The 27,499-nt window shown below is 43.9% G+C and overlaps 1 protein-coding gene and 1 long non-coding RNA gene across 2 annotated transcripts in view; both read right to left on the bottom strand.

The window, feature by feature from the left end:
- LOC147022487 (unconventional myosin-X-like) overlaps positions 1-27,499 on the bottom strand; it is a 304,547-nt gene that overhangs the window by 22,267 nt on the left and 254,781 nt on the right. Inside the window, exons 26-37 of the mRNA XM_085893432.1 lie at positions 23,865-24,114; positions 23,369-23,464; positions 22,250-22,343; positions 21,112-21,167; positions 16,621-16,763; positions 15,643-15,840; positions 14,565-14,722; positions 12,788-12,911; positions 11,188-11,476; positions 10,046-10,253; positions 9,712-9,848; positions 1,860-1,983 (exon numbers count right to left, since the gene is read on the bottom strand). Of these exons, the coding sequence (XP_085749558.1) occupies positions 1,860-1,983; positions 9,712-9,848; positions 10,046-10,253; positions 11,188-11,476; positions 12,788-12,911; positions 14,565-14,722; positions 15,643-15,840; positions 16,621-16,763; positions 21,112-21,167; positions 22,250-22,343; positions 23,369-23,464; positions 23,865-24,114 (1,877 nt within the window). The remainder of the gene's footprint in view (positions 1-1,859; positions 1,984-9,711; positions 9,849-10,045; positions 10,254-11,187; positions 11,477-12,787; positions 12,912-14,564; positions 14,723-15,642; positions 15,841-16,620; positions 16,764-21,111; positions 21,168-22,249; positions 22,344-23,368; positions 23,465-23,864; positions 24,115-27,499) is intronic.
- Positions 3,053-9,704, bottom strand: LOC147022489 (uncharacterized). Its single transcript, XR_015061270.1, has 2 exons — positions 6,930-9,704; positions 3,053-6,824 (listed from the first exon to the last, which is right to left on the bottom strand). It is a non-coding gene; the product is annotated as an uncharacterized LOC147022489 (long non-coding RNA).

The raw sequence follows: 27,499 nt of genomic DNA, 5'->3' as shown, positions 1-27,499 counted from the left end.
AGAGAGAGAGAGAGAGAGAGAGAGAGAGAGAGAGAGAGAGAGAGAGAGAGAGAGAGAGAGAGAGAGAGAGAGAGAGAGAGAGAGAGAGAGAGAGAGAGAGAGAGAGAGAGAGAGAGAGACAGAGAGACAGAGAGACAGAGAGACAGAGAGACAGAGAGAGAGAGAGAGAGAGAGAGAGAGAGAGAGAGAGAGAGAGAGAGAGAGAGAGACAGAGACAGAGACAGAGAGAGAGAGAGAGAGAGAGAGAGAGAGAGAGAGAGAGAGAGAGAGAGAGAGAGAGAGAGAGAGAGAGAGAGAGAGAGAGAAGTGGGTGGGAGAGAGAGGGAATGGGTGGGAGAGAGAGGGAAGGGGTGGGAGAGAGAGGGAATGGGTGGGAGAGAGAGGCAAGGGGTCGAATCGGGGTGAGAGAGGCAGAAGTGTGGGATGTGGTGAGAGAGGCAGAAGGGTGAGAGAGGGAGTGGGGAGTGAGGGGAGGGGGAGTGAAGGGAGGGAGAAGAGGAGGGCGTAGGATTTCCGGCAGATGTGACGCCCAGCTGAACGTCCTTCCGAGAGATGGCACACACATTGATGAATCACCCTGCCTGTGAAACACCGGGATGACAGTTTATAGCTGAGTCGGGATATGAACCCAGGCTAGACAGCGAAGAGCAAGCATGCGTACTTCTCGGCTATCTTGCCATGATCTGGTGATTCATTACTTTATGAAAATTGAATTGATCTGAGCAGCAGTTCCGACTGAAAAAAGAAAGAAAGAAGGCGTTTAGCCAATCGGCGCATTCTTTAACACTCTTTTCTCCCCTCGACCTCTGCAGAGTTGCAGGGAGGTGGGGGGAGACAGTGCAGCTTGGGGGGGGGGGAGACAGTGTGGCACTGTGAGTGTGAGTGTGTGTGTGTGTGTGTGTGTGTGTGTGTGTGTGTGTGTGTGTGTGTGTGTGTGTGTGTGTGTGTCAGTGTGTGTGCGTCTTTTCCATAACTACAGAACCATAAAACCTAGCAGCCTGAAACTTTGCATGAATACTAAGATTAACACAAACACCCAGTTTTCACTCTTGCATTTCCTTGAAGTTTTCATAGTATCCATGCAAAGCTTCAGGCTGCTAGGTTTTATGGTTTTGGAGTTATGGAGGACACACACACACACACACACACACACACACACACACACACACACACACACACACACACACACACACACACACACACACACACACACACACACACACACACACACACACACACACACACACACACACACACACACACACACACACACACACACACACACACACACACTGCCTTTTATTAGTGTAGATATCGTGTTTCTTCAATTTTTCTTCCTACCTAGGCATTCAGACAACTAACACCAGTCCAGGTGCATGTAGCTCCCATGTAATTTTTCCACTCCGAGTCTGGGAGGACGTTGGTTCAACCCCCATCCGAGTCACACAAAATATATTTTTTAAATGGTACATGCTGCTTCCTTGCTTGTCGCTTATAATTTAAAAGGATAGAGAATGGACAAACAATGCTGGGAAAGCAATGGCAAACCACCCAGTAAAACCCTTTCCAAGAAACTGCTTTGTCTGCTGATGCTTTCATTGAGGTTCATAGGCGGTCATATCGGTTATTAAAAATCCCCAAATGTTTTTTCATTTTTATAAAATGTTTTTTCTGACTTGTTTATTAATACATGTTCCCTTTATGGCTTACAAGGAAGTTCAATACAGGAGTAGGCCATCAGGCCCAGCAAGCCTGCGCTAGCTACACCACCGAGTGTGGTTTGAGGCTACTCCATGTATTTCTGACCTCGGTAAGACTAATTCACCACGTCACTGAGAATGATTGATGGGAGATCTCACCTGCTCAAACATGAAGGCAAACTCGATGCTGTCATGAGGAACACCAACGGTGTCAAGGAAGCAGTAGATCTTGAAGATGATCTTTGGTTGTAGTTTGTTCGGTATCTCACTCCTGGCAATGACCCTTCACCCAGGAATTCTCAGTCAGCACACATTCATTACACACCATGACAACCGCTTGAGTTCTGCAAGCATGACAAAAATTAATTCTCAATTTCCCAACAACAACCTTTTATGAGGGTCCAACTTTAGTCCTTTAGGAATGTGTGTACAACGTAGCTCAACTGAGTATTGCTTTCCTCTATGGGCTGTTGCCCCAGCTTCAAATCTGTCCCTTGTGGGATCGATGGATTCTAAAGCTCAACATTATTGGAATCTCCCTCAATGAGGCCAAATAACTTGAAGGTCTGTTGCTCTTGTATCGCAGAGAAGTTGGTGGCCTCTTCTTGGGTTGAGCTCCTTCCGCTCTGTCAACCAACCAAACCCCACGCCACTGCAGCCCTCAAACAGCAACTTCAATATGCACACATTCTTCAAGGAACCCCTCCAGTTTAAACCGCTAAAATGCAGCCTCACTGAACACCTCATCTCTTTTGTTCCTCTTTTCTATCGTGTGGACCTACCTTCTGGAGGTTGGTCAATACCACTGGTCCCTCCAGGGTTCAAGCAGGCAGGGAACCACCACCTCGCGTCATACCCCTTTCGCTCATCACCATCTTTTTTAACCCCGTTAAAGCCTTACTCAAGCCTTTTTAAATGTCACCATGCTTTTTGAAAAAAATGGGTAGTTATGACCATCACAAGGTAAGGAGGTGTGAGAGTAGTATCAGTTTTGGATCAACCCACTGGAGTGGGATCAAAAGGTTACATGCCAAAGAATACGATTACGGGCACATTTTTGAACATATTTTAATGAAACTTTGTCCATGCAATCAACATTGTATGTAACGATTTTTGGGGGTTCATACTCGGTTAATGGCCCCCGGGGGTGGGGACTTTGGGTCACAGGGGGTCAAAACATGAAAAAAAATTTAACTCAGAATTTAATATTGGGTCGTTCCTGGTGGAACTTTCTGCCTTCTTTCAACTTTGCTTTAGGTGGGAAGTGTTGGAATTTGTGATGACATGACATCGACTTCGTTCTCGTTGCAGGTTATTGTTGTTATGATTCTCATTCTCATTTTTTTTCTGTCTCTGTCTCTGTCTCTGTCTCTGTCTCTCCTTCATTCATTCCCTGAGTTGTGTCTAACTGTGGCCCAAAGACAGTTTGCTGCATTTATATCCTCTGTATGCCTGGTGTTGGCTTCATGGTTAGGGTGGTGGGCTTGGGATCCTAGGATCCCGAGTTCAAATCCCACTTGGCTGTTGAATTAATACCAGGTGGGGTTGACTCAGCCTGTCATCCTTCCGAGGTCGGCAAAATCAATGCCAGCTTGCTGGTATCCTGTGTCGGAGTGGCGACCCGTCCAGGATTGTGCTCAATGGCCAAGGAGACTGCTTCGGCAGCACCAACGCTCTGCACAGAGTATGGTCCCGATGGATGGATGGATACCCTCTGTCACTTTGCTCTTTACTGAGCCTCAACCTTCTATAATATAAAGTTTACACAATGCACGCTGTACTGTACTTCAAAACCGGACGCTTCAATAAACAACCAAACATCAAGCGAGGATTTCAGGATTTTGATCTGAATGATGGAGGAGTTTCGTTTTGTCATATCGATTCAGAGTGAATATTTCAGTTAGTTGCAACGAGTCCATCGTTACATGATACTTCAATGAAGACCTGATATACAAGTCCTTGTTCCATTTCCCCACCCCCTTGTTATCGAAAATGTGAATTATAGCAATAACCACCTCTATTACTGTGTACTACTCCAATTTTGCAAACAATGAACACCATCAACACCATTTTGTTCCAAGGAAAATGACAAATCAGTGGAAGTACAAACCCCACAATTCTCACGTTGCAGATTAGTGGACAGCCTCTCGTTGTTCCACCACGTCCTTTATGGACTTTCACCCCTGTTATTTAGTTTCCACATTTACTCATTAACCCATTGCTTTTAAACTTTACTTCAGTGCATATTTCCACTCCTTTCTTTCTTATTTCTCTTCCCCGAGGAATCGTCTCCCTGTGTCCATCCAACCTTGATTTTTTCTCTCCAACCCTACAATGTAGGTGCTCATAACTACCTCATGTTGTCTTCAATCTCTCACCATTACCTTTTCTACCTTTATTAACTCAACACCATGCATGCCTGCAATATTCTCTACTCCCACAGATCATAGTCTTATCTGTTCTCCACTACTCTATTGTCAGAATGCTCATCTTCCATCCTCAGTTGTTCTGCTCATCCATGAGCTTTAATATTTGTAACCTCTTTTTAGTTCACCTGGAACGTAGCTCCAGGGAGCTTATGGGACGGCACATCATGTGTCTGTCCATACGTCCGTCCACAAATGCTTGCAACGTCTTCTCTGAAATTACACGTGTACAATTTCGATGAAACTTTACCACAATGTTCATCACCATGTATGGACTAAAGTTTGTTTACGGCATGAAAGAAATTTGGGGTGTCGTCCACCAGATGGCAGATTCGGTTAACCTGAGGAGGTCCCTTTGGGTGGGTGCTTGGAATGTCCTATCCCGAAGAGAGGATGATCACCGTTCTCTGTGATCATCTGAGCTCAAGCGTTTGAACATCTGAGCATTGCAGCACTCTCTTAGGTTCGGAGACCGGATCGCGGCGAGATAATGGTGGGTGGTTACACCGACTATTGGTCTGGTCACTCTGATGGTTACCATGCCCAAGGAGTTGCTGGAGCTGTGTCCAATAAGTTGACTCCAATGATAATTGAGGTAACACCGGTCAACGAGCGTATTATGAGACTAAGGATTCGTCACTTCTTGGGTGTCGTTTCCCTGGTCTCTCTTTATGCTCAGACTGAGGCGAGTGATCTCATCATGAAGGACACATTGTATGTGAGGCTTGAGTCTGTGGTTAATCAGTGTCCCAGGCGAGATATTCTTCTAGTCTTGGGGGATTTCAATGCATCGACTGGAACTGATAGGGATGGTTATGAGACGTGTGTTGATCCCCATGGGTCTGGAACTGTGAACTAGAATAGCACTAAGTTCCTTGACTTTGCAAGAAGTCATGGACTTAGGGTAGCCGGTTCATGGGTTCAGCACCCACAGGTTCATCGCTGGGCTTGGTATTCCAATGCTGGTCGAGTGGCAAAGAAAATTGACCATGTGCTCGTTGATGGTTGCTGGAGGATGATCCAGAACTGCAGGGACTACCGGAATGCTCAGTTCCTCAATACTGACCACAGGCTCGTGGTAACAACTCCAAAGGTGCAGCTTAAATCTGGGAGAATGGTCCCATCCCAGCCTAGGCTGGATGTTGGCAAGCTCAAGGATGAGAAGGTAGCTGAGGAGTTTGCGAACAGGCTAAGTGGGGACTTGGGGTGTGTGGGTGCTTTGAGGAATCCTGAAGAGTTGTGGAGTGCCTTCAAGACCACCGTCGTTGATGTTGCCGGTGGATGTCTCGGAACACACCGAAGGGTGAAGAATAATTTTGTCTCTCAAGGGATACTGGATACCATTGATCAGAGTCAGAGGGCCAGGCTTAATGGCAGAGCTGAGCTGTTCAGGGAGTTGAGGCATAAAACAGTATGTGTGCTGAGAGTGGACAAGGAGTCTTATGTGCGAGGAATCTGTGAGGGGTCAACCATCACCTGTGATAAAGTGATTCTCATCCTGTTTACAGGGGAATTAACGTATTACGTTCCTCCAAGCCCGTCCCTCAGTGAACTGCAGTGAAAAGCAGATGGTGGAGGGCTCTTGACAGAGAAGTCCAAAGTGAAGGCCAGCTGGGCCGGTTACTTTGAGCGGCTGTACCAGGCTGATCCACCAGCTGTCGAGTTGCATGTCAGGGGTGTTACTATCCTGATTGCTAACCCTCCAATCAACTGTGATCCACCTTCATTTCTGGAAACACAGCCTGCGTTGAACTGGTCGAAATGGGGTAAACCTTCTGGGATCTGTGGCATCAATGCTGAACTTCTCAAGGCTGGTGGAAATGCTGTACTCATGGTGTTGCATGCAGCTCTGTGCTCTGCCTGAAACGCAGGCATCATCTCAACTGACGAGAAGAGGGGACTTGTTGTCCCTCTCGGGAAAGGGAAGGGTGATTGTAAGGTGCTGAGAGTGTGAGATGTGAGATGTGAGATGTGGTGGTACAATCTCTGACTTATTTCCAGTCGTTACTGGAGTTCGTTAGAGGTGTGTACTGGCCCCCACACTTTTCTTCGCTTGTAAGGACTGAATTCTGGGGAGGATGTCGTGCATCATTCCCAGGTGCATCAAGTTTCAAGATCAAGCTGCAGTGCATCATTTAGGAATGTCAAGATCTCTGACCTTGATTTCCCAGATGATGCAGTCATCTTTGCAGAGACTCTGGATATCCTTTTGGGTTCCTCAAGATGATGCTCACAGTCCATGCAGCAACTGAAGACAGGCTGCGGTGAACCGGTTGAAATGTGTTAAACCTTCTGGGATCTGTGGCATCAATGCAGATCCTTGCCCGAAGGGAAAGATACAATCAAGGCCGAATGAGGAGTTGGAGCCGCTGGGATTAAGGGTTTCCTGGGTCAAAACTAAGATCCAGGCTTTCAATGACATATTGGATACTGCTGTCCTGTCTGTACCTGTTTGTGATGAGGATGTTGAGGTCACCGAGAGATTCACTTACCTTGGCAGTGATATTCATGTCTCTGCTGGCTGTGAGTCAGAGGTTAATAGACGTCTGGGTCGGGCTTGGGGGAGTCATTGATTCACTGGATAATGGGGTGTGATGCTGTCTGTACCTGAGCAGGAGGATGAAAGTCTGAGTCTTCAGGTCCTTGGTGCTTCCAAGTCTTGCTCTACGGATGTGAGACTTCGACTCTGACCAGGGATCTGAAATGGAGACTTCATTAATTTGGTACCAGGTCTCTTCAGAGAATCCTTGGCTTTCGCTGATAAGAAAAACAAAAAAACAAGCAGTCATAGACTGGTACTTACGAAATCGTCAACTTGACCTCTGACCTTGTCTAATAAAAGCTGTCTCTGGAGAAGGTAGCGACGCAAACCAGAAGTTTCTATGATGATTCTGTACCAAACCATCAAAAATCGAATGTTTGACCTCACTGTGACCTTGACCTTTGACCGATTTTGACCAAAATCTAATCAGCGCGAGCCATCACCCTCCTGAATCACGTGATGTAATATGACATTGGTAGCTTCTTCCGTTCTCGAGTTATCATGCCTACAAATAAACACACAAAGAAACAAACAAACAAACACACAAACAGAGGACGGAAGTCATCAATATCCTTACGAAATCTTTAGATTTCGTAAGTAATAAATCACAAACTGGTCAAACACTTGGAACATGTCTTTCAATCCTGACAAACCTCATACTCTCTCTATTTCTCTCCAATAGGACCATCTGGCAAACCCTGCTATCTACTTTCTTAACAATTCTCTTGAAAAAAGTTCAATTACACAAACTTCTGGGCCTCACTATCAGCCATGTTGTCTGTTGGACAAATCATGGATCTAAATTGACCTCCATATCCAGTCATTCCATCATCTTGACAATCCTCCATTGTGCAAAGTCTTTCCTTGGCACAGCTGAACTTTTATCCACCTACAACTTGAGAGAGTACTGCTCTCCCCTCTGGGCTGGCTCCCCTGCCTCACGCCTTGCTCAGCTTGATGCCATGGAAACCCAGGGCTTTTATATTACTGGAACTTCCAGCGATGAAGGGGACTCTATCACTTCGCCATCACAGATACATTGGTGGGCTCTGTCTTCTACCACCTACTTCCTGCTCTTGCACTGCCTGCTCTTTCCATGTTTTGCTCTCGCTCTCCCCCCGCCCCTGCCCACAGATTTCTGCAGAGCACAATCGGTCCATCAGTAACCACCGTCTCGTGAAACTCCCAACATCACTGCTCACCTTCACTCATTCGTTTCTCTTTTTCCTCACCTGTGGAACCAATTTCCACATTCTCTTCAATGTCGTTCTTCCCTCCAGGGCTTCAAGAAAGCTGTTCACCACCATCTCATATCATCCTCCAACCACAACCATAATTTTTCTACCAGTGTTAACACTCCCTCCCCACCTCTTTTACAAGTTTCCATTTCTTCCTTCCTGAGAGTTTGTGGTTGTATCCATCTTATTCAATCTGTGTCTTCCCCACATCCAATATTTCCCAATCCCCCTATATTTTGTCCTTCATCCCTGCTGTTGGTATGTCCTCCCAACCTCTCTTTCCACTGTTCATTTTGTTCTGTCATGTCCGGTTCTGTTCTATGTTATAGCTCATCCATAAGCCTCGATATTGTATAGAAAAGAAAGAAAGAAAAGAATCATCATCACTCCCCCCCCTCCCCTTCCCCCAAAAATACATCATGTTCCCCAAAACCAAATTACCATCCTCACCTTCCCCCTTACAAACGTCACTCTTCCCAACCTATCCCTTACTTTCCGAACAGGGTTCGACAAAATACTGAAGACATTTGAATTCTTCGTTTACAAAATTCTTTGCGAGATGGAAATACACCTTTCAGATAGGTATAGGGTGTTTACTTTGATAAAATGGACAACACCAAGATGTAAGAAACATTTTATAGCCACACAGTTAACCTTTGACCAAGCGCTAACCAGTCATGCATCGACAAGGGGTTAACATCGCAAACCAATAACCATGTGTGTTGATGTGCGTGAATCATCCTTTAAACCAGGGGAGGCTGTGAGGTGGTCATAGGTCAAAGAAGGTTGAACCACCAGTTTGCTGTACCAGCACCAAGATTACAGACTGTACTATGCTTGATGATTGTAGGTTTCTGTAACCCAAGGTCATGATTGTAGGCTTGACCCAAGGTCATCTCAGCTATTACAATTCAGGCTTAAAGACCCCCGTTGGCTCATTTAAAACCCGACTGGCTTCTGGGACGGCTGGCTCGCTCCCTGTCATGCCTGGGCACATCTACATGCGGTGTCAGTTCACAACTTGTAGTTGTCCTAATGCCCTCAGATTATGGTCGATGTAAAATTATACCGGTGAATAGGCACTGCTGCCCAATAAAGGTGTTTCGAATCCCTATCCCAAATCTCTAAATAAAGATGTTTCGGGACAACAATGCCATGATATACGAGTTGATGTGGTGCAGGCATGCTTCGGCACAATTTCAATTTGACCGAGCCGATCTGGCGATTCCAATATCCACAACGCAGGACTCATAGTCACCTCTCCCTGTGACGTGACTATGCTCAACCTCCTTGCAGGCATGGCATCAAATATCAATGGAAGTCATGTGCAATGTTATGGGGTGCATGCAGTAAGGATCTGTCGCCATTAAGAGTGGACGCAGTACACCAGAGGACTCGTCTGAAAAATATATTTTTTTATAGTCAGGGACTGTTGAGGGACACACAAAGAGGTGCCCTAAAACGTTTAGATTATTTACTTACAGAATCTGATCAAAGTTTGAAAGCCCGGATTCTGATATTAATACGAACATCACGTTTTGGCTTTCGACCGAGCAATTTGTTTGATATTTTGGAGAAACAGTGGACAATCAACGGAGCACAAGCTGCATATTCAATGGGTAGATGCAGTCAATGATATCTCATTCACCAAAGTCAAAAAAATGCTGAGTTTGGAAGAAAAACCAAATCATGTGATAGTAATTGGTCCTCTGGTCCTCATGGAGGAAGATTTAGCACATCAGAATACAATGTACGAGTCTGTTCAAGGCAGAATGGAAGCAAAATGATGAGCGGAGGCTTCATACCTCTCAAACCTTGCCAGGACATCGACCAGGAGAGTTCTGCTTTCGATGGCCAGCTCCCCATCAGGGCCATGCTCGAACAATGAGAAACGGTTACGGCTGCCCTCCATCTCCAGGCCTTTCAGCAGCCGTTCCACAACCTACCAGGCCATGACCGGTTAAGAGTTATGCATCTAATCCAATCACAAGTGAGTAATGCCAAAACATTTCACCAAAATGGCTGCCAGGGTTATTTTAGTGTAAATAATTGGCTAACAGGGCAGCTTGTGGTCTGTATTTAGAGCCATCTGGGTTCCGGGCCCATGTCGCGAGAAGAACAGAGTTTGCCTGAACCGACCTCGCCAGCGGTGATGTGGGATGAGATGGAAATCTGACACGAGCCCCCACCGTGGCAGTACACCATGGCCGTCACCTCGTCGAGAGCCATGATCGCCTGGAGTTCGGCACGGCTCGGAACAATCTGGCGATCCCGCGTGCGCTCGATGGCACCGTACACGAACTCAACGTATCGCTCCGCTTCTGTGCCTGCTAGCCGTGCCCTGACCCTGTGAGCAACAGCAGCAAAGCTCAAAACAAATGGAGTATTTAAGTCAGGGTTATTAAAGTTGGAAACAGGAATACAATCAGGAATCTTATGAAGTCCAGTATGTGCAACAAAACTGAAAACCGAGCTAGTCCTTGGAGGATAAATAAATAAATCTGATATTGAGGAGACAAAAGGTTTCTCCCTCCAATCATGAATGATTGATCTGGTGCCAGTAAAACTCGGCACAGATGCTCATCCTTTTATATGGAGTTTCCAGCCAAGGTCACACGTTCTTCCCAGCGATGGGCGAGTTTCCCGATTCCATTGGTATGAGACGTCATCGTTTTGCCTCCGAAACGTTTTTTCCAAAAGGGAGCAACATTTCGACTCCCCCTCATCGAGTACTCTCTGAAAATTAATCGCACAATTACCGCGTCGCCATAAGGGTGCGAATAAAACCCAGCCGGCTCATCAATGGCCTCAACAGAGGGGGTAATCTACCTGCCCTACCTGCCCTACCTGGTCCACACGTGTTCCACTGATAAGTGAACTGGATTATCAAACGATACAAGGAATGAGAAAAACTGGTTCAAAGTTCAGGTTCTTCTTTAACATGCTTTTCATTTCCCATTGAACATGGATCAGTATGAGCGTCAAACAATTCCCAACAAAGGTCGACTGACCTCGAAAGATTCCTTTGGTGCATCAAGCTCAATTTGACCCTCTGTGGGATAGCCCAGTTTACCTCTCAGAAGCAGGGGCTCATGTGATACCAGTCCACATGTTGTGGTCGATTACAACTGACTTTGGAATGATTTTCATAGGTGCCCCCTTAAGAAAAGGCAACACCAACCAAAAAATATCCAAAAATATCTTTAAACAACCAACAAATAAGAGGAAAGGCTGGTGCAGCAATTTTTACATAATTATGGAGGACGATGTACAGTAGGCACCTGTGCAGGTGCCCGACGAGGTACTGCAGCACAAAGCTGCAGGGCACGAAGCAGCAGGACATGCAGGCAAACACCTGCCAGGCTCGGAGGCTGTGTGCTATTCCACCGTCGCTCGTCTGCTTCACCAGCTGGCAGTAGAGCTCGTCACGCAGTGGTGGCAGATCGACGCAGGTCTGCAGCATACCCTGCACGATGGGTACCGGGTCGTGCGTGGCGTCCAGCTGCAGCAGGCAGTGGAAGAGCCGCACGGCCTCGTCGCCCAGACTCGTGTACCCGTGCTCGCTGTGTACTGCATGGCAATTAAAAAAACAATCATCAAAAGGTATGAGGTATTCGATTCAAAATGGACGTACAAAGGTGAGCACCGTGTTTGCACCGTTCATTCTTCAAAAAGTGCAAATGTGTAACGGTATGATGCGTGAGGGTCCAACAAAAAAATGCTCATGCGGGGATCCATTTCGAGTGTCGATTCGTATCACACCGATAATCATTTTTTCCGATCAAGTAGTGTTTGAAAGTGTCATGTTCGTGTCTACGTTCAAAGGAAACTTAAATGGAAATTCAACATGGTGATGGGTTTTCCAAATTTTGATGAAAAACATGCCAAACGAGGAACTCCTCGAATGACTTAGCATGTCAGGTCATTTTATAAAAGTTTGACCGTCTTGATAAAAGCTTGTAGCATTGGAGGGAAACTGGGAGGTCATCGTGGTCCAGAGCTCAAGTCAAAAGCTACCAAGAATAGCAAGACCCGACACTTAGAGGCTTTACAATTGTAAGTTTAATACTGGGATATCCATCCATCCATTGGGACCATAGTCTGTGCAGAGCGTTGGTGCTGCCTAAGCAGTCTCCTTGACTATTGGGCACAATCCTGGACGGGTCGCCACTCCGACACAGTATACCAGCATGCTGGCACTCATTTTGCCGACCTCGGAAGGATGACAGGCAGAGTCAACCCCACCTGGTATTAATTCAACAGCCAAGGGGGATTTGAACTCAAGACCCGAGGATCCCAAGCCCACCATCCTAACCATGACCCCAACACCAGGCATACTGGGATATCCCAAGACCAATTTGGGATGTGTACGCAGCTTAACGCTAGAACGACTCGTTGGGTCCACGTCATTTCCACAGGAAGACCAACAGGTGGCGATTACACGGGAAGAGACTTGATAGAGTGAGAAAAATGCTGATTATGGTTTCACAATACGTATTAGCCATTTATCTCCATAAAAATATTCAACATTACATTCGACATGCCCTTCGAACACATCGTTCAGTTTGGACACCTCATCGAGAGCTGCATTAACAGCACAGCAATCACGTCACCAAGCAATCACGAGCTTCCGAGTTGAGCCTAACAAATCACACCAGTCACCATGTTATTGCTCTGATGGATATGGATGACCTTTCCACAAGCTAATCGCATAATTCAGTTTGTGCTTCTCATGTCTGCGTAAAACTATGTAGTTAGACTCGTCAATAAAAAAAAAACCTCCATAGGTTCCTTTATCCTGAAAGTTTCTGGAGAGCACGTGACGAGCAAAGTTGTACGAGTATAACAATGACAAGTTTACTTTAAGTGAATAAAACTTGCCATTTGGTGGGATGTCTCCAAAGGGAAGAGGAAGCAATGGCGAGTGTAATGGCCGGTGTGAGTGGTTTATAATGGAGTTCTTTCGGTATATTTCCTCTACATCGTCTGGGTAAGGTGCGCTCTCCTGCAGAAAGAAAGTGAAGCACGAGCCTCAGGAGCCCCTCGTGGAGCATGGTAGCTTACTGTGTTAATCGCAATCCTTGTCAAACAAACAAACAAACAAACAAAAACCACAAACATTCTCGACAGATGAAGATGGCAGACAAACTGCCGGCTAATGTGTGCAAAATTGGGTCTCCAGGCATCCGCTGCACTTGGACATTTCTCTTAAGACTGCTGCTGAGGGTTAAGTTTCCTTCAGGCCGCCATCTTGTTTTTGGGTCGTCTTTGCAAATCGTCAATTGATCACGTAGGTCGAACTACTAACGAGTGATACATCATTATCGGTGGGCGCGGGTTGTGTTTTCACATCTGTGTGTCTGTCTGTTAGCAGGATATCTCAAAAAGTTGTGCATGGATTGGGACAAAATTTGCTGCACGGGTTGGGTGTGTCGCAAGGACAAATTGATTCGATTTAGGTGAAGATCTGGACCCAGATACTAGAATTTTAAGCTGATTCTTCACAATTGAGGGATAGATATGGCTAAAAACGATATACTGCATGGCACGGTATCTCAGAGTTGTGGACGAGTTATGACAAAACTAGGTGGACGAGCCGGGTAGGTGACAAGAACAAGCCGATTTGATTTTCGTTAAGGTCCGGATCCAGATCCAACCCATCAGTGGGATGCAAAACATCAACTGTTCAGCCTGACGGAGGTGTGTGCTCTACCGAGTGTCATTCGAGTTTGGAATGCAAAACAATCCATGCATCGTGGAACGGTAAGAATTTCTTACATCTCCTTTTAGCAAAGTAAGAAAAGCTTCGCATTCAAACAGGGCCTACAAATCTGCGTAAACAGCTTGTGGCTTGTTGCCACAATCACTTTATGGACCTGCACCGTAAAGAGCAACTGCATGTAAGGATAACAATGAAACACATCAGTATTTTTTTTTTTTAACAAGATCGAGGCTCATGGGAGAGCAAGGTGATGAAGGCAGTGAGGCAGTTACATATTGGACATGATAAGAAAGATAAATCAATGGAGAAAAAAAAAAGAGGAGAGAGGATGGGAGAAAACACAGCAACATGCAAGTAAAAGGGTTTGGCATGGAAGCGTTAATAAGGATCATGGTGTCAGGTTCCTTGGTTAGAGGATCGCCGTTTCGAGATATATTTACTGATGTTGAACTCATCTCAAAAGTGTTGTTAAACAAAGATAGCTTTGAGGGAAACATTTACAAATGCTCCAACGGACGGACCCACGTACGCATGCTTTTCCCTCGAGGTTGACCCCCAAGGCACATTTAACGAACAAATGACACAGGCTCTCGTTTAAAGCTCGAAAATGGAGATCAAACAAAGCAAAAAAACACAACCTCGAACAGCAGTCATCCTCCGACCTCACTTCATCGAAAATCTCATTTTTTTTTCATTAAAACTTACACTTCTCTCTGCTCTGGGATCTGCTGAAATACTTGCAGTTGGACCTGCACGGATCCCACTAGCAGATGGAATGTCCGATCTTGGATTGTATCATTGTACAAAATAGTTTTGGCAAAAAGCAAAGGCCGTAAGGATGCTATCTTCACATAGCAGGCTGCCTCACTCCCACACTGCAAACATACCACACGCCCACGGTACCGACTGGGTCACATGGCCCAACCATCATCGTACCGCGATGTCACGCATGAGCTGCAAGGTGGGTGTCTCTGTTTGGCTCTTTCCATCAATTACTTGTTGTACAGCCTTTGCCCAGCGGGCAGCCTCGGGTAGAAGCTTCGTGTACAACCGCAAGGAATTTTTCCTCCCGTGGACGGTGATGTTCCAGTATCCTGCAGAAAGACAGCGTGGATGACATAACACCCGAATCTCCAATCATACGGAATATCAATGATGCCGTCTCAGAAATTGCGAACTGCAACACTCGCATTATTCCAAGATTCAATTCAAAATGTCTACTTTGCTCATCAATAACTGAGGGAACTACAAACTGTCCCAGGATCACAGAACTAACAAAAGACACATGTCCTTTGGGTGAACCTTCTATGGCATCGCAGAAGCAGGAGAAGCTGCGTCTCTCAAAAGATCCTATTTTTTTTACACGACATGCAACACGGAATACTATATAGAGAGAGAGAGAGAAAAAAAAAAGAGAGAGAATACCATATGGAATACTGCATGGAGAAAACGTACGTGATGACAAACTATATCAGTACGCGCATGACTACTGCTGAAACCCAACCGTCTGTGCTCTGGATTGACGAAGTACATACACTGTAGACGCCGGTTATGGCAACTGGTCACAAAACGAGGAGAAACAAATACCAAACGAGAAGGGCACTCGGTAGAGCACATACCTCCGCCACACAATGCCTGATCGAGGTATACTTCAAGTGGCATGGTATGCTCACAAAGAAGAGAAGCAAAATTATTAGTGTTATTATATTACCAACATCCATCTTTCAGGAAAAACCTGTGGATGATAAAATGTACCAGCACACCCCCCTCCCGAACACCCCCACCATCACCTCCTCAACATCAGCATTGTTGAAGCTTGGATGATTTTTCAGAAGAAAAAAATTGAAAAAGGATGCAACAAAAGTGCAACCTCTACACTTCCTTAATTTTAAGACAAAATCCTGTCAACAAACTGCTCTCAAAGACGAGCGTAATGGATACGAGTGATGGTCCACAAACTTGTTAGACAGTTCAAATCTGAAAAGCAGGTCACACGCACATGCGAGGATCGTACCCGTGTTCTTGTGAACCTGCTCGTCCGGGGGCACGACTGAGCACAGACTCATCAAGGTGAGCGCGCCCATGATAGGTGAATGAGGCTCGCACGTCCGATAATACTCCAGGCAGTCCGTGTTGAGCACAAACCATCGGCGCTTCAGCTGCAGAAGCGAAGGCTTCGGGGAGTGTCCAGTGGGTCCCTTGTACAACCAGCCTGAACAAGGATGAGATAGACAGCATGAATGCGTGTCCACTGGGTCCCTGAAACAACCAGCCTTGACCGTGTGTATGTGACAGACAAAAGTGTCGGAGCCAAATAAAAAGAACAAGATAAAAACAAAAGACATGATGTAATAAAATTTATATAAAGAGGATGGAAGGAGTCATGTCATTTGCTCCTCCATCTTATCATCCAATTGGTGATTATGAGGTACAGACCAAACGAAGGCATCATCATCGTCGTCACGTGGAATGTTTGCTTTGATTTCTTTCTCATATGCGTCTTGCTTATCATCGCAAGTGTAAGAATTTTCGATGAGTGACTTGAGATGGATATAAAAAAACGAAACGTTTCATATATTGATAAAACGGTTTTGGGACAATAGGAAACAAACAGCACTTTCTCACGAGTCTCCAGGAAATGGAAATATTTGGGTTCAGTCCCAAGCAGCTTTGAAACCGGCAGCTCTGATTACAGACTAATAACTAGAACCGCAATCATCGAGTGCATACCTCCACCAGGCCAAACAGTGTACGTTTTGTATCCCACTGTTAGGCCAGATCTGCATCCACACCTGAACTAAAATCTAATCGGGTTGTCCTTGTCACACACCCAACCTGCACACCAAGTTTCAACCGAATCAGTCCATAACTTTTTGAGATATCCTGCTCACAGACAGACAGACACGGGTGAAAACATAACCTACGTCCACCTGAGGTGGTGGAGGGAACAACATGCCGACATGGAGGAGGAAGACACAACACTCGAGCTCACCGCGCATCACGATTCCATGGCCATTTTCACACAACTCGGCTTTACTTCTGTGGAGCAGGGCGATCCAGCATCCCATTTCTTCGGCCGTGTCGGCGTCGCACTGCAGAGAGCGACATCCTGCTGAGATGCCAAACGAATTCGGTCTGGTGGAGAAAATGGCACAAAAAAATGGCACATTAACCAAGGTGGGGCTGCGTCAGGTGATCCACCGGCAATTGTTTCGAGGTGGCTGAAGGCAAACCGATGAGAACTCGAGGAACAAGGAGTCAGGCCCGACACAAGTCGGAGAAACGTGAAACTCATCGAATGTGGTCCATTAAATCTCATAGAGACATAGACCATTCAGACTTCCATCTTCTCACGTGCTTGGTGGAATATAAATACACATCCGGAACGGAATTCATTTTCACCAATTGGTGTGGAGATCAAAAAAAAAACAACTTATTATTAATTACACATTGACGTTTATATGGGATCGAGAGAAGAAATGACACCATTTCATTCTCAATAGTAAACACCTTGGATCACATTGGGGATGTTCATGTGGTGTGCTTTATGTACATGAACCACCATTACATGTGGTGTGCTTTATGTACATGAACCACCATTACATGTGGTGTGCTTTATGAACCTGAACCACCATTTCAGTGCCGAAAGAAAGTCTACAACCCCTTTCAAAATTTTCACCTTTTGTTGCCTTGTAGCCTGGTATTAAATTACATCAAATCAGACTTTTCCCACCTTTATTTACACGTCGTAACCCACAACGTCCAAATGAAAAACAAATTCCACAAATTTCAGAAAATTAATTAAAAATATAAACCTAGAATATCTTGGTTGGACAAGTGTCCACCCCCCTTGTAATAACAATTGTAAATTAGCTCAGGTGTAACGAATCACGTTCAAAATCACAGACCAAGTTAATTGGCCTTCATCTGTGTTAAATTGAAGTGATTCTGATTATTTCAGAATAAAATCAGCTGTTCTTGTAGGTTTCCTCTCCTGGGTAGTGCATTTCACAGCAAAGACTCAACCATGAGTACCAAGGAGCTTTCAAAAGAACTCCGGGATAAAGTTGTGGAAAGGCACAGATCAGGGGATGGGTATAAAAATATTTCGAAGGCCTTGAACATCCCTTGGAGCACAGTCAAGACAATCATTAAGAAGTGGAAGGAGTATGGTACAACCAAGACCCTGCCTAGCTCAGGCTGTCACGAAAAACTGGGTGAGCAAGAAAGGAAACTGATCAGAGAGGCCACCAAGAGGCCAATGGCAACTTTGAAAGAGCTACAGGCCTTTATGGGAAAGACTGGTCACTGTTTGCATGTGACAACAATATCCCAAGCACTTCACAATTCTGGCCTGTATGGTCGGGTGGCAAGAAGAAAGCTATTACTCAAAAAAGCCCACCTTGAGTCCCATGTCAGTAAAGCAAAAAAGCACTCCGGAGATTCTGAAGCCATGTGGCAAAAAATTTTGTGGTCTGAAAAAAACAAGAGGGAACTTTTGGCCTAAATTCAAAACCGTTACGTTTGGCGCAAACTCAAAACAGCACATCAACCAAAGAACACCATCCCAACTGTGAAGCCCACCAAGTACTGATCCCCTAAGGCCTAAGGGGATGAATACTTTTACAACCGGTGAATTTTGATTTGTACATGTTTTTTTGCAGGTATTCCTGACATGTAACCTCCTTCAACTATAATAGTGTTTAGTTTTATCTCTTTAGTTATTTCTAAAAAAGTTAATTTGGAAATATTCTTTCCACATGATTCGTAATTCATCTCAATGGGCCATTATTGGTAGGGGGTGAATACTTTTGCAGACCACTGTAGATACTGTATATATTTTTGGTCCCATCTCTCATTGGTGAAGAATCACTCAAAAAATTTAAAATTCACATTTCCAAATCCAGGATGTGCATCAAGATGGGAAGGAGGAGAGGGTGGTGAACAATTCTGCCATATTTCCCTCCACCACCGAAGGTGGACGGAGGTTATGTTTTTACCCCTGTTTGTCTGTCTGTCTGTCTGTGAGCAGGATATTCAGCCTGTCTGTCTGTCTGTGAGCAGGATATTCAGCCTGTCTGTCTGTCTGTTCAGCCTGGTGGGGGTATGCACTCTGAGTGTGTTCTTGTTTACCTGATGCCATGAGCCATGTGATCATGTATATATATATATATATATATATATATATATATATATATATATATATATATATATATATATATATATATATATTGTTGTGGTTACCAAATTCGCAAACCACCATTCAGGTCCCTTAGGTGAGATATCTCCGTAAGTATATGTGTAGTTAGGCCCAAACCCGTTGTCTAGTGGGAATACATGTCATTTATGCGTGCTGCGACTCTTCAGGATAGCCGTTTTTCTTTTACTATCTTTATTTTGGACCAACCGCCATTGTTACCACCGCCAACCGCGTCTCAACAGTCGTCACAACATCAACCACCCACCACAACGCCGCTTCACCACAACAGCCACGACCTTTCCCGTCACACCTCGCAACCGTCGCATCGCCACCGTTCTTGCGCCGCTTGTGGGTACCGGTATTGGACTCGTGCAGGGCGCGCGCCGAACAGCGTGTACAAAACCACGGATTTTCCGCTCCAAAAACGGATCAAAAACGACACACGCCCACTTTTGTTCCGTCCAATCGGTGAGCGAGGGGCGATTTGGCCCCGCCTCCAGGGCGTTGGAGGGCGGTCGCTATATGCAAATTCATGGATCAAAATGCATTCACGCCCACTTTTTCTCGGGCCAATGGGGAGCGAGGTGAAAGGTCGAAGGCAGGGGGTCAAAGGCGAAGCCACGGGGCTTATATAAGCGGCTGCGTTCGTCAGAAAAGGGTTGGTTGGTCGTCGTCGTCGTCGTTGGAGTCGGAGCGAAGAGGACGGAGCTGTGGAGAGGCGGCGAAGGCAGACGAGGGGGTGCTCGCGTCGTGCCGGGAGCTGCACACCAGGGAGGCCGACGGCGCGACCTGGTCGAGGTGGAGACGCTCGTCGCGGGACTCGAGACAGAGTAAAAATCCTCCTTTCCCCGAGCATCAGCAACCCCCTCCTGTTTCCCCCCCGCGCTGAGATAGTGCGACCAAGGGGGCCCCTTTTCCCACCCCCTACCAGACACTGTCCGCGAGGCCCGCGGAGTTGAGGCACCATCGCCGCTCCGCGTCTCATCACCAGACGGGTAGGCCCGACCCGGTCTCGGCCTCAGGCCCGCCTCATCCTTGAGGGTGTTCTTTTTCTTGGTTTTGGGTATGTGTTGTCGGCGCCGTCTGTGAAGTAGAATTGTATAAGTGTTGCCGTGTGCTCGGTAGTCGGTATTAGCTCTGCATTGTGTCTTCGCTTTTACATTTGCTTTTTGTGTAAAATTGCATTGTGTTTCTTTTCTTTTCTATGTGCTTTTGGTGGAATTGAATATGTGTGCTTTCCGTTCATCGCGAATAAATGTGCTTTATGTTGAACTGCTTTCCCGCTTCGCTTCGTCATTTCTCTCATTGAATCCTCATCTTGCTTCACGTAAAGGGTTGGTCGTGGGCTAAAACGCCCGATAATTAATCGAACCGTCGAGGCCGACGATAACACCGCTCGGTTATCCCGATAGTACGGAACGGGTCGCTTAAGTGGCCCGTGTCCGAAGTCGACCTGCGGCGAGGTGCGATCGCCCGGTCTACCCTCCGTGTGGGTACTTAGGTAGGTCGAATTTGGCGAGCAACCCTATCCCACGCGGGGGCCGATTGGCTCGATCGCGGTGAGACCGAAAGGTCCACCCGTGACTGGTTCCCGGCGTTAGTCCGAGAGGGTCACGACTGGATTGTCCGTCCGGTGGGCGACGTGCCGCGATTCGAGTTACGTGGCCGTCAGCACGCCGGCGGGCGCGAATCCGTAACAATATATATATATATATATATATATATATATATATATATATATATATATATATATATATATATATATATATATATATATATATATATATATATATATATATATCTCAGACTTATGACCCATTCATCCTGCGAGTGAGAGTTTTGGATTATACTCACACATCCTAGTAACTGGATTGAAATATGTAACCTCCACAAGAACCCTTCAGAATGAAGACCTCAATGGTAAAGCTGGTGGATCAAGTGTATAAAACAACAAATGTTGTCATGTGATACAAAATGGAGCAATCAGCATCACTGTGGTTCTGCAATCCAGTGAAGACACCGAAACTAATGATCAATGTACACCTTACAGAAAAGAAAAATTGATAAGTAACTGTTGGACAAGAAGTCACTAAAGGTTGTCCCAATAACAACACCATAGAAAAAAAAATCAAAAATAAATATGTGTTTGGTTCGAAGAGAGGGAAGGGAATAAGACTCAGAGGGAATAGTACTTTGAAGAAACTTTCCAAAGGTTCCCAAAGAGATCGATTAATTGACGTTCTGTGAATGAAATTGCAATCTTGTTAACGAACGCGGTCTCACCTGTTGGCAACTTCACTCGTACAGATGGCACTGACTTTACTCATGTCCAGCGTTCCCTACACAAAAACATTAACTATTATCATTATTAAAACATTAACTACACAAAAACATTAACTATTATCATTTTTGGCTGTGAGCATCTGTAATTGTGTTGAGTGGACCTGGTGTGCAATACAAGAGCTGTGACCCGCCGTGCACGAAGCGTGGAGACCCACCACACACAAAGAATGGAGACCCACCGTACACAAAGCACGGAGACCCACCGTACACAAAGCACGGAGACCCACCGTACACAAAGCACGGATACCCACCATACACAAAGCAAGGAGACCCACCATACACAAAGCACGGAGACCCACCATACACAAAGCACGGAGACCAACTGTACACAAAGCACGGAGACCCACCGTACACAAAGCACGGAGACCCACCGTACACAAAGCACAGAGACCCACTGCACACAAAGTGAGGAGATAGGCTGCGCATGGAGCAAAGAGACCAACCGCACACCAAGTGAGGAGACCCAATGCGCACGAAGTATGGATAAGCACCACATGCGGAGACCTGACATGCACGAGACACGGAGACCTGCCACACACTCAGCATGGAAAGCTGACACACACTCAGCGTGGAAAGCTATCACACACTGAGCGCGGAGACCCACCACACACTGAGCGCAGAGACCCGCCACACACTGAGCGCAGAGACCCGCCACACACTGAGCGCAGAGACCCGCCACACACTGAGCGCAGAGACCCGCCACACACTGAGCGCAGAGACCCGCCACACACTGAGCGCAGAGACCCGCCACACACTGAGCGCAGAGACCCGCCACACACTGAGTGCAGAGACCTGTCACACACAGCACAGAAACCCAACATTCACAAAGCACGGAGGCCTGCCATGCACAGAGCACGGAGACCCACCACACACACAGCACAGAGAACCAACACTCACAAAGCATGGAGACCTGCCTTGCATGAGGTGCGGAGACCCGCTATCCAGAGCATGGACACCTGCCATGCACGAAGCACAGAAAGCCACCGCACACGGAGCACAGAGACTCGCTGCACACTAAGTGTGGCGTCAGTAGCAGTGTGTTTATCTTTGGTAATGTTTGGTGAAGGGTGGTACTCACCAGGATAGGTTGTCGTTTGGGGCTGCTCTGGAACGTGTGCTGCAGCTCAAGCTCTGAATTGCCATGCACTTGTCGAAGAACAGAAAGCAACCGCCTGTAGCATTAGTGGTGGAAGATGGGCCATGGGGAAAGAAAGGCAGAGACAGGTGATTGGAGTAGAAGTGACTTAAAATGTTCATTGAGTAGGTAGACACAGACAGCTATGTCTATCTGTGACAAGTGACCATGTGACCAGCGTTTTCATCTTCACTAACACTTCCGCCTTCTTCCTCTGAATCACTCACACAAGGCTCGAAATGTTACGGCTTCACAATTCCCCCAAAAGCGTTTCCATGACTAATTCTGTCTCCAATAGTTTTGTCAAAATCCCAATGATCAGTTTCAAAATTCTGAGAACCTTCGGAGTCGTTACTGATGGTGGAATCAGTATCAGAATCCGAGCTCGACATGCACTGTTTCTCCATGTAAAGCCACCATTTGAATCAATATGGCTTCAAGGTGCGATATCGCTGGCAAAAATCGAAAATCGACATTCGAGGGCTTTTTCGACACTTTGTGATTGGCAAAATATCAAAAATAAATTTTCTCTTTAAATTAGACTGTGATTCATGATTCTAAATGGTTTTTGGAAAATAAAAAAATGGTGTTTTGATTCCCCTTTAAATGTTATTTTTGCCTGTTGTTTGTGTTCTTTCTGATATCCCCAAAAACTAAGTTTCCTGTTTGGAATTATTTTCAATTTTGTTTGACTGTCACAGGCTAAAACAATAACCTTACTACTCTGTGTCTGTTCACGATCAGGACGAGATTCCATACCATTTGCCAAATTTAGAGACAAAGTACTGCTAAACTGCAGATTTGTGTTCCGATTCATCCGATTCCAATTTGTGTTCTACATTGTTCAAAATATATCATTCAATTTAAATTAAGTAGTTCATTGAACATAGACTGATGTCTGACAAACAGAGTGAACAAATTGCGTAACCCCACTTTTGCGCTTCGTACAGAGTAAAGATTCTTTCTTTTTGTCAGTCTATAGAGCAGGCAACAAGTTGGTATTCCAGCATAAAGCAGGAATTATGGTAAGAGATCACATGATGTGTTTGTTCAACCACACACCTGGCTTCCTTGGCATTGGAGGCAGAAAGCCGGTGCACTTGGTCATCCATCACCACTTCTATCTCATGCTCTTTCTCTGGATAATACAAGATCTCCCTGCCAAAGGGTAAGAAGTACATGGTATTAGCATTTTGCCACTCACTTAGCCAGCTCAGCCCAATGCAAAGAATGAAAGAAGGAATTGCTGTCAATCTATTGTCTGCAAAGATGAAAGCTATACACTATGAAGGTTACTATTTTTGTGTGAGCATCAAACATAAAAAGAGACAAAACAATTACAAGCAAAAAATCATTTGCAAAAATATTATTCCAACGTGACAAAATGTTTTGTCAGGTCCAATGGGAATTTTGGAACCCGTCACAAAAGGCACAACGTGATCATCTGGAACCACTATTGTGGAATTTAAAATGCCAAGTTTGTATGCAATGAGAATTAAATAACTTATGGTGATACACCTGTGCCCTTCCCCACCTCCCAGTTGGCAAGCACTCCCACCTGGCACGTTGGATGTCAATGTGGCCATGTGGTCGTTCGACTGGTCCCTCATCGTCGTAATAAGCTAAATGGGACCCGCACAGCACAAACCATCTCCTGCACCCACTACGCCGGCGAGCCAGACCGCCCCAGCTACTGTCTCTTTTCTTGTAGAGCCATCCGGTATAAAGGGGATGACAAGCTGCATACCAACGGAACTGCTGCCCATCAAGAACACACCAGCAGCGGCACCAAGGAAAGGCAACTCCATCTGGCAACAACCAACAAGGAATAACACTAGTATTCAAAACAACAATCCAAGAATAACACTGTAAATAATACACAAATAACACTGTAAAAAATCTACAACTAACATGAAAACAATGTACAAATAACACTAAATAATCCACAAACACTGTAAACAATGTACAAATAACACTGTAAATAACCCACAAACACTGTAAACAATCTACAAATAACACTGGAAATAATCCACAAACAATATAAACAATCTACAAATAACACTGTAAATAATCTACAAATAACACTGCAAGCAATCCACAAATAACATTGTAAACCATCTACAAATAACACTGTAAACAATCTACAAATAACACTGTAAACAATCCACAAATAACATTGTAAATACGACACAAATAACTGTAAATAATCTACAACTAACATGCAAACAACGTACAAATAACTGTAAATAATCCACAAACACCGTAAACAATCTACAAATAACACTAGAAATAATCCACAAACACTGTAAACTAGAACGGGCACTCATAGAGCGCATACCTTCGCCGCCACTACTTTTTTTGTTCTTGGTATGAGTGTGGGGAACTGGTTTCATATGAATGGTCTTATGACACAACCACATATCTATAATGTCATGACCCCCCCCCGACTTTCGGGGGCTACGGGCTAAACAACAATCAACTCACATCGTTTTGGCGAGTCTTCACTCGCAAGCTCGGTGAATACAACGTTTCAACAAGAGAAGGTAATCTCGTTTGATGCTGGATTCATGCAAATTGAATAAGAATTGACTGAGTTATGCTGAAAACCGCATATTTTTCAAGGGCGTGACCCCCCCCGACATTTTACCCCAACCGATGACATGTGTTATGACGTCATTGTGTCACAAGATTGGGCATTAAATTCTGAACATTTTGGTGCTGGGTTCATGTAAAGCGGACAAGAATTGACCGCGTTATGACAAAAACCGCATATTTTTCAAGGTCGTGACCCCCCTGACCTTTGACCCCTAACCGGTAACAAGAGTATGGGCGTCATTATGTCATATTGCATATCACAAGATGAGGGGTTGAATTCTGAACATTTTGGCGTTAGTTGCATGCAAATTGAATAAAAATTGACCGTGTTATCATAAAAAGACGATTTTGACCTTTTCGTGACCTTGACCTTGACCCGAACGATCCCAAAATCTAATCGAATGCTTCCTGGCTAATAACCAATCATCCCACCAAATTTCATGCAATTCGGTTTAATACTTTTTGAGTTATACGAATCACAAGATTACAAATAAATAAATAAATAAATAAATAAATACACGCCGACCAAAACATAACCTTTCGCAGAATGCGAAGGTAACAATCTACAAATAACACTGGAAATAATCCACAAACACTGTAAACAATCTACAAATAACACTGTACATAATCTACAAATAACACTGCAAACAATCCACAAATAACACTGCAAACAATCTACAAATAACATTGTAAATACGACACAAATAACAATAATCTACAAATAACACTAAATAATCCACAAATAACATGGTAAATAATCCACAAAAAACACTAAATAATCTCCAAATAACACTGTAAATAATCCACAAACACTGTAAACAATATACAAATAACACTGCAAATAATCCACAAACACTGTAATCAATTGACAAATAACACTGAACATAATCTACAAATAACACTGCAAACAATCCACAAATAACACTGTAAACAATCTACAAATAATATTGTAAATAATCCACAAATAACATGAAATAATCTCCAAATAACACTGTAAATAATCTACAAATAACAATGAATAATCTACAAATAACATGGCAAATAATCCACAAATAACACTGTAAAGAATCCACAATTAACACTGTAAACAATCGACAAAGAACATAGTAAATAATCCACAAATCATGCTGTCAATAATCTACAAATAATACGAAATAATCCACAAATAACATGGTAAATAATACACAAATAACACGAAATAATCTACAAATAACACTGCAAATAATCTACAAATAACACTGTACATAATCGACAAATAACACTGCAAACAATCCACAAATAACACTGCAAACAATCTACAAATAACAATGTAAACAATACACAAATAACACTGTAAACAATCCACAAATAACTGTAAATAATCTACAAATAACACTAAATAATCCACAAATAACATGGTAAATAATCCACAAAAAACACTAAATAAACTCCAAATAACACTGTAAATAATCCACAAACACTGTAAACAATCTACAAATAACACTGAACATAATCTACAAATAACACTGCAAACAATCCACAAATAACACTGTAAACAATCTACAAATAACATTGTAAATAATCCACAAATAACACGAAATAATCTCCAAATAACACTGTAAATAATCTACAAATAACACTGTAAACAATCCACAAGTTACACTGTAAATACGACACAAATAACACTGTAAACAATCGACAAAGAACATAGTAAATAATCCACAAATCATGCTGTAAATCATCTACAAATAATACGAAATAATCCACAAATGACATGGTAAATAATACACAAATAACATGAAATAATCTACAAACAACACTGCAAATAATCTACAAATAACACTGTAAATAATCTCCAAATAACATGGTAAATAATCCACAAATAACACTGTAAACAATCTACAAATAACACTGTAAGCAATCCACAAATAACACTATAAATACAACACAAATAACACTTTAAACAATCTACAAAGAACATGGTAAATAATCCACAAATAATGCTGTAAATAATCAACAAATAACAGTAAATCATCTGCAAATAACACTGTACACAATATACAAATACTGTTGCAAATAATCCATAAATAACTCTGTAAAAAATCTACAAATAACATGGTAAATAATCTACAAATAACACCGTAAATAATCTTCACATAACGCTGTAAATAATCTACAAATAACACTGTAAACAATCTACAAAGAACACGGTAAATAATCCACAAATAATGCTGTAAATAATCAACAAATAACATGGTAAGTTATCTACAAATAACACAAACAACAATCAACAAATAACACTAAATAATATACAAATAACACGGTAAATAATCTACAAATAATGCTGTAAATAATCCACAAATAACGTGGTTAATAATCTACAAATAACACTGTAAACAATCTACAAATAACATGGTAAATAATCGACAAATAACACTGTAAACAATCTACAATTAACACTGTAAACAATCTACAAATAACACTCGAAATAATCAGCAAATAACACGACACGATCACAAATAACACGGAAAGTAATCCACAAATAACACTGCAAACAATCGACAAATAACACGGTAAATAATTCACAAATAATACTGTAAATGATTTCAAATAACACGG

The sequence above is a fragment of the Eptatretus burgeri genome, chromosome 8 (assembly GCF_056783735.1).
Source record: "Eptatretus burgeri isolate ZD-2024b chromosome 8, Ebu_testis_v1, whole genome shotgun sequence".
Lineage (NCBI taxonomy): Eukaryota > Metazoa > Chordata > Myxini > Myxiniformes > Myxinidae > Eptatretus > Eptatretus burgeri.
Note: the sequence above shows the minus strand (reverse complement) of the source record. Positions and strands in the feature narration are given on the sequence as shown.